We start from the raw sequence: 13,723 nt of genomic DNA, 5'->3' as shown, positions 1-13,723 counted from the left end.
AAATCCTGGTTCAGTCAGTGGCCACTCCAAAATAGGCAAAAAAAAAAAAACAAAAGTGTGAATAAAGGTGACAGATGATCAATGTATTCTTATTGCCTTTCATATTACGGAGAAAGGACACACAGAAACAGATACTAGAACCAACTGGTGAAATCAAATGTGTTGTACTAATAGAAGATATGCTTGGAAAAGTGGAGAGTCCTTTATATCTTTTGTTGCTGCGGAGTAATATTTTTCTACTTTCAATCGATCAATGTTTCACTAAACCCAATATAAAAAACAACACCAAATTAAATCGGTTGCAACCCGCGTAACACATATGTGCCACAGCAAAAGGGAGGGATGTAATGCCCACAGGCCGCACATATGCATCACTGGGTGGCCAATGTTTCTGTGCTGAGTGAGCACTTACAGTACAGAGACTGAGCTGTCAAAGACAGCTCTCAGTCGGTCCCCACTAAAGACAGGTCCTGATCATGTGACCATTGTGACCTGGGCTGCTGTTAGAAATTACGGGGCCCCATACAGCCTACCTGACAAGCCCCCCCCCCCCCCCAGAAGTGTATTTTTGGACAGATTTATCAGACCTTTTCTTTGCAGCCTCAGTTGCAAAGATGAATTCATTGGGAGCGCTCTGAAGCTTCTTGCTTATTCACAAACTGAAGAATAGTAAACACAGTTTACTATGCTTCAGTGATCATTGGACAAAGGAGTGAACGGTGCCGTGCAGGAAAGGGCCATTAAATTATATATTTATCCGGCCAGCTAAGGCATCTAGCAGCATGGGTAGCAGCGTTGGAGTAACAGTATATTATATGCATTTGCAATGCCTTCACGTCATCTATCCTTGTGAGTAGCATTTGATCTACTTTTTCATTAAATATTACGGAGTTACGCTATGTGTCCCCGCTTCATTTGTATTTTTCCATGACACGGATGAGGTGAGTGGAGTACATTTGGAGGCCTGATTACGATCTGGAACCATATTGCAGCAGAATTGAGGTCCAATGAATTGAGATCTGTTTGAGATATACAGGCTCAGTGTTTTCAACAGTCTGGCGAGTGTCCATTTTGACAGGGAGAACGTCTTGATGGTGGAGGCTTATTGGGTGCTTATAGGAATCCTTCACACCCTTCCTCATATAAGTTTGATATCTTGCGTGGACTGTGACAACTTACTCTCAGCTGGGACTTTTTTCTCATGCATGCATGCGGTCATTAATTTATCACTATATGTGTTCCTTTGTTTTTATGCATACAGATGCGATGTGCATAATATAGCGCTGCTAGTGTTTTAGATTCTTTTATACCGTGAACTGAATCTATTGAACCTTGTATGTATTATTTCATTTTATAGCAGCTGCTTTGACTTTTAGGGTCTCTTTGAATTATTTATTGTATATACTAAGCGCTAGATGAGTAAGATTTTTGACCATCATAGGGTTTTGGTTTTCTTGCTCCTTATATATATAGCGCTGTATGTATATATATATTATATATATATATATACACATATATATACACACACACACACACACACACACACTTTTTATAGATGGGTGTTGGCTCTCTCATTGCTAGCTACTTTTTCTATTAGTGTGCGCGGTTTCTTCAATTTCCTACAGTATGAAAGAGGCCTTAGGGCACAGGAGCACCATACAGCACACATTTAGAAGTGATTCTTGGCCAAATCAATGGCAAAATAAAATACGCTTTGGTTGTAAGCAGATATTCACACAAGCATTATTTGTACGTAGGATCGTATGCACAGTACATATGCCCCTGTATACAGGTACTGCTCGGATGTGCATATATTCGCATTCAGCCAAAGCATATTTCAGCCTGTCCATGATTTTGACAGGCTCTTGACAATAGGCTATACACAGCATCTGTGACTCCTGAGCAGAGAGTTAGAGTAGAACTAAAAGGCAACATTTTTTAGTTTGTTATAGAGTGGAGAGGGATTAAAAAGCTTGTCAGTTTTTGTTGATGTCTGTGTCCCCATTAGGGAGATTCACCCTCTCTATTTGTCCTGTTTACTATTATTATTGAAAGTAAAAGTAAAAGAAAATCGCACATTTAGGATTGTCCCCAGAAAAGTAATAGAGGAGAAATCTTACAATATGGACACTAGTTCCGGTGACCTGGGGGTTCTCAAATAATTCCATTAATTTGCAGGTATTTGCTCTCACTTCCTGTTTGGCTCTGAGACAGGAAGTGAAGGGAAATCTCCTCAATGGGACACAGATGGGAAAAAACATGACAGGGGTTATAACCCTTCTTTGTGCTATGCAAAAAAAAAAAACGTTTTGCTTATAGTTCTACTTTAAGCCTTACATTGTATGGCCCTCTTGCGGCCGTGTGCAAATGCCGATAACCCCTCCAGTGCAACCCCCCGCTCCTTCTGGCGCTACCATTATGGTGCCTGTGCAGATATGCCAAAGAGCTCTCCTGGCACAACATTTTGATACAAATGTGCACACAGGATATTTTCCTTGGGGATGTTTTCAGACTTCCATGCTTTCTCCACTTTGTGTATGTGCGGGGAAACCCACAAGGGTACAGATGTGCTGCAGGGCTGTCTGGAGCAAAAGTCCTACAGCAAATCATCTGCGTAAGCACAGAATTTAGGAGAGGGTCCCACACATCATTCTTGCCTAGGTGCAGAAGTGCTACTTTGCAGTGCAATAGAGGTTTTAAAAAAAATATGCATACATACACACACAATTTAAAGACAGGGAGGGAAAAAGAGGCAGGACGTATATAGACATTAGGTTTAGGGTTAAAGCGGAGTTCCAGCCTCAAATACCTTTTTTAACTAAAAATACCCCTATAATACGAATCCATCGCCCTTTACAGAACCGCTATTCTCATACTTACAAGGAGTACAGTATTGGATTTTAGTCAAAATCGTACTTTTAAAAACGCTGTCTGGGGCGTGGCCATCTTGGATGTGGGCATCTGAAGCCGCAGTGTAATCTGCTGTGTCCTTCTTCCTGATTCCAGGAAGTGTTCTGGGAGTTCTTCCTGATTCCAGCCTCCTGGGAGTGATGACAAACAGATCCCAGGATGCAATGCAAAGGCGGAAGTGAGGTCGGTGGCCGTGGCCACAGAGCGGGAGAAGGAGGAAGTACAATCAAAAATACCCTGAAAATAAGGTAAGGGACCCCCAAAAAAAATTAAAAATGCCCAACTGTTGATCAGCATAGCGAGCACTCCAGGAATCACTAAAGTTGCAAAATAGGCCGGAAACGTCATTTTTTTTTTAGGAGTCAAATATAAAAACAGAAGTCTAGGAATGTTTTCTGTCTATGGTATGCCTTTTCAATATGTTCTAAATTCTGATCAGCAAGCCACAGAAAATAGCTTTCTAAACATTTTTCTTTTCATGTTTTTTTTTCATTCAACCTTTCATTGTCTAGCAAACCTGCAGACATCCAGACTTGCATACTACTGTAGAACAGTGCAGTTTTTAGGGCTTCAGGGTTGTAATGGCGGTACACAAGAACACAACCAATCGGTAGAGGAATATACTTACATCAACAAGCCAGATGTCATCTTGTCGGGTTTCTTTGAAACTAGGAAAACAAAATACAGAAAAATGCATAAGATATTATTAATAATAGACAGACGGGTTGTACAAGTAACTAGAATGGATATAAAACAGCCAGTCTTATAGTGCTTGGAAGGGTTTTTGACCTGCAAACAATCTACTACTATAGAAGACATCAAATGAAAATCATCAAATGTGCTATATAAATATGAACTACATTTCATTGCTATGCAGTTACTGTGCTGCAAATAAGCTGAATGTAAATAAAGGAAGGTTTACACTGGACCTGGCTATCAAAGCACAGGGAACATGAAGGCAGGAGGTATCAGATTATATCTGTAAAGTTGCCTGGTAACCATTAACATAATAAAAACGTTTAATGCGCCATTATCATTAAAAGCTTTTATGTTGTATACAATGGGAAAGTATTAAAAAAAACCTAAAAAAAATATTTTTTTTTTTTTTGCTGTTCGCATTCCACGTTGGGTAGATGCGAATTGCGAAGCCACATGAGTTCTATCAGTGGAGGATGCTTGGTGTCTTACCAAAGGAGGACGCAAGGTGGCTTCCTTGGGAAGCCATCTGCATCCTATCAGTGGTGGGTCCATCGTGCCCTAGCAAAGGAGGACGCAAGGTGGCTTCCCAAGGAAACCACCTGCATCCTATCAAGGTGGCTTCCCAAGGAATCGGTGGCAGATGCGACCTGTCCTAGCAAGGACCTGCGGGGGATCCATGTTGTCCTAGCAAAGGAGGGCGCAAGGTGGCTTCCTTCAGAAGTCACCAGCATTCTATCAGTGGGTGATTTGTGGTGTCCTAGCAAAGGGAGACACAAGGTGGCTTTCTTGGGAAGCCACCTGTGTCCTATTAGTGAATGATGCTATGTAGTCTAGCTATGGAGGGCACTAGGTGTCTTCTATGGGAAGCCACCTACGTTCTTCCTATCAGTGAATGATGCTAGGTGGAGAACGTTAGGAGTCTTCTATGGGAAGCCACGTGTGTCCTATCAGTGAAAGATGCTATATAGTCTAGCTATGGAAGGCACTAGGTGTCTTCTATGGGAAGTTACCTACGTTCTTCCTATCAGTGAAAGATGCTAGGTGTTCTGGCTAAGGAGGGCATTAGGCGTCTTCCTTGGGAAGCCACCTGAGTCCTATCAGTGAAGATGCTATGTGTTTTAGCTATGGAGGGCACTAGGTGTCTTCTATGGAAAGTCACCAACGTTCTTCCTATCAGTGAAAGATGCTAGGTGTTCTAGCTAAGGAGGGCACTAGTTGTCTTCCTTGGGAAGCCACCTAAGTCCTGCGTCCTATCAGTGAAAGATGCTAGGTGTTTTAACTATGGAGGACACTAGGGGGCTCCTTGGGAAGGCACTTGCATCTTATCAGTATACTAGGTGTAGCAAAGGAGGTCACTAGGCAGTTTCCTTGAGAGCCATTTACATGGTAATGCGGTATACATATAAACCATTACATGCATACAGAGCAGTTTTTATGTGAGATTTTGCGTGTAGCAACATCCTGCGCACCAGTTGCCATATTTTCAAAAAGCCATGTGTATGACTGAAAAGACCCGGGGGTGAACCTGCGCTTAGGAATGTGTGCTAAATTAAATATATAAAATTATATAAATAATGTGATATATAAGAATTTTGGTGCTAAAAATGACAAAAAACTATATTTAACTAAATTTGGTTAGGCTGCTGCTGATAAAAAGGAATAAATTCCTTCAAAGTGTCTGTGTGCAAAAGTGTCAGCGCTGCTCAAAAATTATTCTCCACTATACTGTGTTAATACAATAGTATTATTACCGTGCTGCATAAACCATAACTTAATAAATGATAGTACCATTAACATACATAAATAAATATAGTGACAATATCATTAAACATAAAACTCATGCAGTGACAATAAAGTGACAAGTGCTTGTGCAAAGCAATTATAGCTGGGTTCCTCCTCCTACTACTTCAAAGTCCTTTCATCAAACTGTCCGAATATAAATCACTAATATGCTGCAGGTCGAGCGTCTGACGTCACTTCCATTTCCAGTGGTTGGAGTGCAGGGGAGCCGCAGCGTCCACCACAGCAGGAAAGAGGCTTATCTTTATGGAGAAATTGTGATTGTAATGATGATTTGTTACTTGAATAAATACTTGTTTTAACCACTTACCCACCAGGCCTATTTTTGACACTTGATGTTTACAAGCTAAAATCATTTTTTTTTGCAAAAAAACTACTTAGAACCCCCAAACATTATATATATTTTTTTTAGCAGAGACCCTAGAGAATAAAATGCAGATTATTGTAATATTTTTTATCACACCGTATTTGCACAGCGGTCTTCCAAACGCAATTTTTTGGAAAAAATTCACATTTTTTTAATTAAAAAAATAAGAAACCCAATTTTTTTCCATAATGTGAAAGATAATGTTACGCCGAGTAAACAAATACCCAACATGTCATGCTTCAAAATTGTGCACACTCATGGAATGGTGACAAACTTTAAAAATCCCCATAGGCGACACTTTAAAAATTTCTACAGGTTGTCATCTTAGAGTTACAGAGGAGGTCTAGGGCTCAAATTATTGCTCTCGCTCCATTGATCGCGGCGATACCTCATGTGTGGTTTGAACACTGTTTACATATGTGAACGGGGTTTCCGTAAGCGTTCGCTTCTGTGCGCGAGCTAACGGGGACAGGGCGCTTTAATTTTTTTTTTTTTGTTACTATTTATTTTATTATTTTTTATTTTTACACCGTTTTAAAAAGAAAAAAAAATGTGATAATTTTTATTCATATTACAAGAAATGTAAACATTACTTGTAATAGAAAAAGGCACGACAGGAAAACTTTTTTGTGAGATCTGGGGTCAAAAAGTCCTCAGATCTCACAAGTACCCTTAGGCCTCTTTCACACGGGCGTTCTGTATGTTCGTACATCACCCCATCCGTTTGCGGGTGATATACGGACATAATGCATGTCAATGGGATTGCGGATGTCAGCGGATGATCATCCGCTGACATCCGATTTGTGTCCTTTCAGTTCTGTTCCGTTTTTTGGAATGGAATAGAACCCCATTTTTCTTCCGTTTAAAAAACGGAACAGATGCAAAATCGGTGTCAGCGGTGTCATCCGCAATCCCATAGACATACATTATGTCCGTATATCATCCGCAAACGAATGGGATGATATGCGGACATACGGACCGGATGACACAAGTGCACATCCGTGTCCGTAAAAAAAAAAAAAAAAGTGACTGAATGGACAACAAAAACGGAGCGCCCGTGTGAAAGAGGCCTAAAAGATGAAAAAAAAATGAATAAATAAATAAAATGAAAAATAAAAAAAAAAAAAGGGACATTTAAACCGGTTGCTAGGCAACGACGTTTGCCGTCGCTCCGGTCCTCCAAGACCATAGAGTCGAGTGAGGGCAAGCTTGCCCTCACTCGACATCCTGTCTGTGAGGATTCGGGACTGGATCGTTTTCCCCGCTGCCGGCGGGTTCGGTAAGCGGGGAAAAGTACCGGGACGCGGCGGGAGGGGGCCCTGGAAAGGTGATCCCGCGGCGAATCCGCCGCTGGGACCACCCTTTTTGGAAAGCAGACCTCCCGCCGTTTAAAAAAATACCACGCTATCTGCTGCCATAACACCGGTATTTAGGTTTAAGCGGCCAACGTTGGGCGGTTGGTAAGTTGTTAAACATATTACACTATGGACGTTTATTTTATTCATATGGCGGATGGTACTTGGTGGTGAGGAGGATAGAGCCCTGAAAGTAACATCATAGTGACCCCCATCCCTGAGAGGAGGTGCGTGCCTTGGTGGAGATCTATAAGGCTTATCTCTTACCGACTTCTGGTAAGCAGGGAGGAGAGAGGGGAGCACAGCTGTGAACTCACATTTGTTTTCCAGTTTGTTCAGTGGACACTGATCACTTCCTTGATTTATATTCGGACAGTTTGATGAAAGGACTTTGAAGTAGGAGGAGAAGGAACCCAGCTATAATTGCTTTGCACAAGCCCTTGTCACTTTATTGTCACTGCATGTTATGTATAAAGATATTTTTTCACATTAGAAAACTCATTTTTTTTAGGACGCACATTTTAATTCACCCGGTCATATAAAAGACAATCCCTATTATTTCTTTAATATACAAAAGAAGGGATAACTAATGACAGGAATAGAAGGCAGGATTCCTAGTGCTCTAAATTTACAACAATCAACTCCCACTGGTTTGAAACTCTATGCCATTATTGCAGCACAAACTCCCCGGAGCAATTCTCCCAGACCCGAGCTTTTCCCGCACCTGGCCCTGACATAACAAATCATCATTGTTTTCATTAGGACACCCAGTTTCGTCACTTTCCAAAGAAAGCTGCCATCACTGCAACAATGTCAATGGAAGCCCTACATAAACAGAGCACGTCTTTTCTGCTACCGCGTTTTGTTCTGACTCAGGACTTTACAGTATACCATCATAGCTTATTCTGCGTTCCACTGAGCCAATTATCTGATGGCTACTCAATGAACCGCACATTATAAATCCCCCAGAGACAGATTTCCCCGATACCAGGAGCTCACACTGGGCTATTCAGCACGCTCAGCTCGTCACAAATGTCAGCCCTGTTTAGCAATATACAAAACATTTATAGAAAGCAGATGCTTCCATTTTTCTTTTACCACTTCCAGTCCGGACCATTTCTGACATTTCTCTCATACATCATACAAATCTGCATTTTTTTTTTTTTTGGGTAGAAAATTACTTAGCATCCCCAAACTTTATACATATTTTTAGGCAGAGAGCCTGGAGAATAAAACGGTGGTTGTTGCAATTTTTTATGTCGTACGATATTTGCGCAGAAATTTATCAAACGCAAATTTTCAGGAAAAAAAACAAGTTAATTAGTTTTGGTGAGCACAAACACAAAATAATACCCAATGTTTTTTGTAAAGTATTACCCAGTTACGGACCGCCTGCCGCACTTATACTGTGGCAGGCGGCCCCTCCTGCGTGAACAGACGTAGGGGTACGTCGGTCGCAAGCCTGGTGCTGAGGGGCAAGCGTGCGCCACCGCCAATGCGCTCCTGTCCCCACCAGGCAGGGGGGATGTCGAAGCACGGGGCTGGTGGCCGCAATTGCCGCCGGCCATCCGCAATCGCTCCCCGCTGACAGAGAAGGACGGGCAGCTGTTGTAAACACAGCCGACCGATCTTCTCTCTGAAAAAATCAGAGCGCCTGTGATCCTTCTATATAGGGTGACAGGTCTCTATGGTCATTTCAAAAGCCCAACCCCACACAGTTAGTAAACACGCCCCTAGGCTTACATTTAACCCCTTGACCACCAACTAGGTTAACCCCTTCCCTGCCAATGTCATTATTACAGTAAAAGTGCATCTTTTTAGCACTGATTACTGTCTGCCGCAATGTCACAGTCCTGCTAAAAATCGCAGATCGCTGCCATTACTAGTAAAAAATAAATAAATATGACATAAATTAGTGATCGACCGATATCGCTTTTTTTAATGCCGATACCGATATTTTGGTCATCGGATATTGGTATTGGCCGATATCTGCCGATATTTTCGGACATGTAAAAGATTTATAATAATGACCATTACGGATGCCTCTGTGGTGCTGAGACATATTAGATAGATATGGAGTTATATTTTTGGTTTCCACTCTTTTGCAAATACACAATAGAAGGGTTTTTTTATGTTTTATCTATTTTATCTGTAAAATGTCTGGGGTTACTGTTGTTTCTCCCTTTTTGGTTGATTCTCGATCGTTCCCCGTGTGGATTTTTTGTTAGATTTATAACAATGTCTTTATTATATACTAATGTATACATTGGTTACCATGTATAATTTCTACTTCTGTATTTTTGATATGCTATTTGATCTTTTTCATCTCCTTAATAATTATATACATACAAATACATATATATATATATACAGTGGGTACGGAAAGTATTCAGACCCCCTTAAATTTTTCACTCTTTGTTATATTGCAGCCATTTGCTAAAATCATTTAAGTTCATTCTTCTTCCTCATGAATGTACGCATAGCACCCCATACTGACAGAAAAACACAGAATTGTTGACATTGTTGCAGATTTATTAAAAAAGAAAAACTGAAATATCACATGGTCCTAAGTATTCAGACCCTTTGCTCAGTATTTAGTAGAAGCCCCCTTTTGATCTAATACAGCCAGGAGTCTTTTTGGGAAAGATGCAACAAGTCTTTCACACCTGGATTTGGGGATCCTCTGCCCTTCCTCCTTGCAGATCCTCTCCAGTTCTGTCAGGTTGGATGGTAAACATTGGTGGACAGCCATTTTTAGGTCTCTCCAGAGATGCTCAATCGGGTTTAAGTCAGGGCTCTGGCTGGGCCATTCAAGAACAGTCACGGAGTTGTTGTGAAGCCACTCCTTTGATATTTTAGCTGTGTGCTTAGGGTCATTGTCTTGTTGGAAGGTAAACCTTCGGCCCAGTCTGAGGTCCAGAGCACTCTGGAGAAGGTTTTTGTCCAGGATATCCCTGTACTTGGCCGCATTCATCTTTCCTCGATTGCAACCAGTCGTCCTGTCCCTGCAGCTGAAAAACACCCCCACAGCATGATGCTGCCACCACCATGCTTCACTGTTGGGACTGTATTGGACAGGTGATAAGCAGTGCCTGGTTTTCTCCACACATACCGCTTAGAATTAAGGCCAAAAAGTTCTATTTTGGTCTCATCAGACCAGAGAATCTTATTTCTCACCATCTTGGAGTCCTTCAGGTGTTTTTTTAGCAAACTCCATGCGGGCTTTCATGTGTCTTACACTGAGGAGAGGCTTCCGTCGGGCCACTCTGCCATAAAGCCCCGACTGGTGGAGGGCTGCAGTGATGGTTGACTTTCTACAACTTTCTCCCATCTCCTGACTGCATCTCTGGAGCTCAGCCACAGTGATCTTTGGGTTCTTCTTTACCTCTCTCACCAAGGCTCTTCTCCCCCGATAGCTCAGTTTGGCCGGACGGCCAGCTCTAGGAAGGGTTCTGGTCGTCCCAAACGTCTTCCATTTGAGGATTATGGAGGCCACTGTGCTCTTAGGAACCTTAAGTGCAGCAGAAATCTTTTTGTAACCTTGGCCAGATCTGTGCCTTGCCACAATTCTGTCTCTGAGCTCTTCAGGCAGTTCCTTTGACCTCATGATTCTCATTTGCTCTGACATGCATTGTGATCTGGAAGGTCTTGTATAGACAGGTGTGTGGCTTTCCTAATCAAGTCCAATCAGTATAATCAAACACAGCTGGACTCAAATGAAGGTGTAGAACCATCTCAAGGATGATCAGAAGAAATGGAAAGCACCTGAGTTAAATATGAGTGTCACAGCAAAGGGTCTGAATACTTAGGACCATGTGATATTTCAGTTTTTCTTTTTTAATAAATCTGCAACAATGTCAACAATTCTGTGTTTTTCTGTCAGTATGGGGTGCTATGTGTACATTCATGAGGAAGAAGAATGAACTTAAATGATTTTAGCAAATGGCTGCAATATAACAAAGAGTAAAAAATTTAAGGGGGTCTGAATACTTTCCGTACCCACTGTATATATATATATTAGTATTCCCTGCTCGTGCGACTTTGATGATCTTTTCATCAATGGGTATATGGATCTTATTTATACAGAAGACCGGACATGGATATATTTTTGCGAGTCTTTACATTTTATTTGTATATTTATATGCCCACACCCTATTGGTGAATCCAATAAGGTCCTGTGCTTTGTATTTTGTACATTTAGATGTTGTTTTTAAAAGGATGAATGTTTGTTATTCAGCTACCTCTTTTGCATATAGGAACCTGTTGTGTTCAGCTGTTTTCTTCACTATTTAAGGCTCAAAAGTGGAACTTCCGCTTATCTGTCTCCTCCACATTTGGCGCCTTTCGGGGGGGGGGGGGGGGGGAGCAGGTATCCATTTTTGACTGGTACCCTGTCCCCACTTCCGTCCGACCTCGCCGTGGCGAGATACGTCAGAGGTTTGGCCCCCTCCTCCTCCCTCTGCTTCCAGGTCAGTAACTGAGCGCAGCACGCTTTGCGCATGCCCAGTAGGGACCCGGCCGTGAGGCCGCAAGGCTTCACTGCTAGGTTTCCTCACCAGCAATGGCGGCGGCAGCACCCGATAGAAACATCGGCTGCGGTGCCGACATGGCTGGACTCCAGGGCAGGCAAGTGCCGACATGGCTGGACTCCAGGGCAGGCAAGTGCCGACATGGCTGGACTCCAGGGCAGGCAAGTGCCGACATGGCTGGACTCCAGGGCAGGCAAGTGCCGACATGGCTGGACTCCAGGGCAGGCAAGTGCCGACATGGCTGGACTCCAGGGCAGGCAAGTGCCGACATGGCTGGACTCCAGGGCAGGCAAGTGCCGACATGGCTGGACTCCAGGACAGGCAAGTGCCGACATGGCTGGACTCCAGGGCAGGCAAGTGCCGACATGGCTGGACTCCAGGACAGGCAAGTGCCGACATCGCTGGACTCCAGGACAGGTAAGTGTCCTAATATTAATAGTCAGCAGCTACAGTATGTGTAGCTGCTGACTTTTAATTTTTGTAAGGGGGGGGCAGAACTCCCCTTTAAGTGACACACAGAGGGGTGCATTTTAGGTTCTGATTAAGCAAATTTAGTTTGTGAAATGCATCAACATATCCTGTTTTTGTTATTGGCAAGAACTATTGAGAATAAGGAATAAAGAAAAAGGTTTTATCCTTTATATGCTGGAGTGTGGTCAAAACTTCTTTTGTACTTGGATAGCTACTCAGACCATGGCCTGGACCTGCACCCGGTCATTAAAGGGTGGATTCATCGCACCTGGAGTGGTGTAACATTGCCTTCGGTCCCCCAAGACTTACCTGAGCCCTCTCTCCATCCAGTGATGTCCGGGAGTGCCTCAGCCGTTTGGGACTCTCTCTCCTGACTGGCTGAGACAAAGCAGTGACACCATTGGCAATCAAACTCAGCCAATCAGGAGAGGGGGTGGGGCCAAACAGCAGCTCCATGTCTGAATGTATACACATAGCTGCGGTTCAAGTGCCCCCATAACAAGCTGCTTGCTGTGACTCAACAGAAGGGAGGGACCAGGAGCTCCAGCCAGGGACCCGAGAAGAGGAGGATGGGGGCTGCCGTGTGCAAAACCAACTGCACAGAGGAGGTAGGAACTAGAGTAGGTTTGTTATTTTATTGGGGAAAAAAAAACAAAAAACGAAACTTTACAATCACTTTAACACTGGCTAGGCACACAGTTAACCCCTTCCCAGCCAGTGACATTAATAGAGTGACAGTGCATATTATTAGTCACTGTAGATGTCAGGGGCAGTTAGACAGTTCCCACAAAGTGTTAGTTAGTGCTGGAGGCAGTCGGACACTATCACAGTCCCACTATAGGTCCCTAATCACTGCCATTACTAGTATGAAAAAAATAAATAAATACCAATTCCAGTATATATCCCATAGTTTGTAGGCGCAATAACTTTCACTCAAACCAATCAAAATACACCTATTGGGATTTTTCTTTTACCAAAGACTGTATGTGTAGCAGAATACATTTCGGCCTAAATTTATGAAGAAATTTAATTTTTTTTTTAAATTTGTTTATTGGGTATGTTTTATAGCAGAAAGTAGAAAATATTTAAGTTTATTTATTTAAAGTCTTTTTTCATTTATATTGCAAAAAAAAAAAAAAAAAAAACACCAAGTGGTGATCAAATACCACCAATAAAAAGCTCTATTTGTGTGAAAAAAAAAAAAAATAGTTTGGGTACAGCATTGCATGACTGTGCAATTACCAGTTAAAGTAGCACAGTGCTGAATAGCAAAAAATGGCCTGCTCATGAAGGGGAGGGGGTGAAACCTTTCAGAGCTCAAGTGCTTAAAAGCAAACACTTACTATATTGCAGCTTACCAATTCTTACATGTGATGGCTGCATTAGTTTTCTATTTTAGACTTTCTTTCCTGTATGTTCACCTGGCGATCCTGCCAGTAATATGGACTATGCTGCACAGGGGGACACAGTGTAAGATGCCACAACGCCAACGCTGACGCGTTTCACCGACGAGCAGTCGGTTTCTTCAGAGCTAGTGGTGTAATCCAAGGTATCCGCCTTTATGTTAGACTTAATTGGCTGCAATAAATTAA

General features: G+C 42.4%; 1 protein-coding gene across 1 annotated transcript in view; it reads right to left on the bottom strand.

Moving 5' to 3' along the window:
- Window positions 1-13,723, bottom strand: part of TMX3 (thioredoxin related transmembrane protein 3) — a 115,723-nt gene that overhangs the window by 93,149 nt on the left and 8,851 nt on the right. The window contains exon 3 of the mRNA XM_082258600.1: window positions 3,539-3,578. Coding sequence (XP_082114726.1) covers window positions 3,539-3,578 — 40 coding nt within the window. The remainder of the gene's footprint in view (window positions 1-3,538; window positions 3,579-13,723) is intronic.

Source organism: Pelophylax lessonae (assembly GCF_965119305.1).
Source record: "Pelophylax lessonae genome assembly, chromosome: 5".
In the NCBI taxonomy this organism is placed as follows: Eukaryota; Metazoa; Chordata; class Amphibia; order Anura; family Ranidae; genus Pelophylax; species Pelophylax lessonae.
This window is presented reverse-complemented; position numbering and strand designations above follow the sequence as displayed.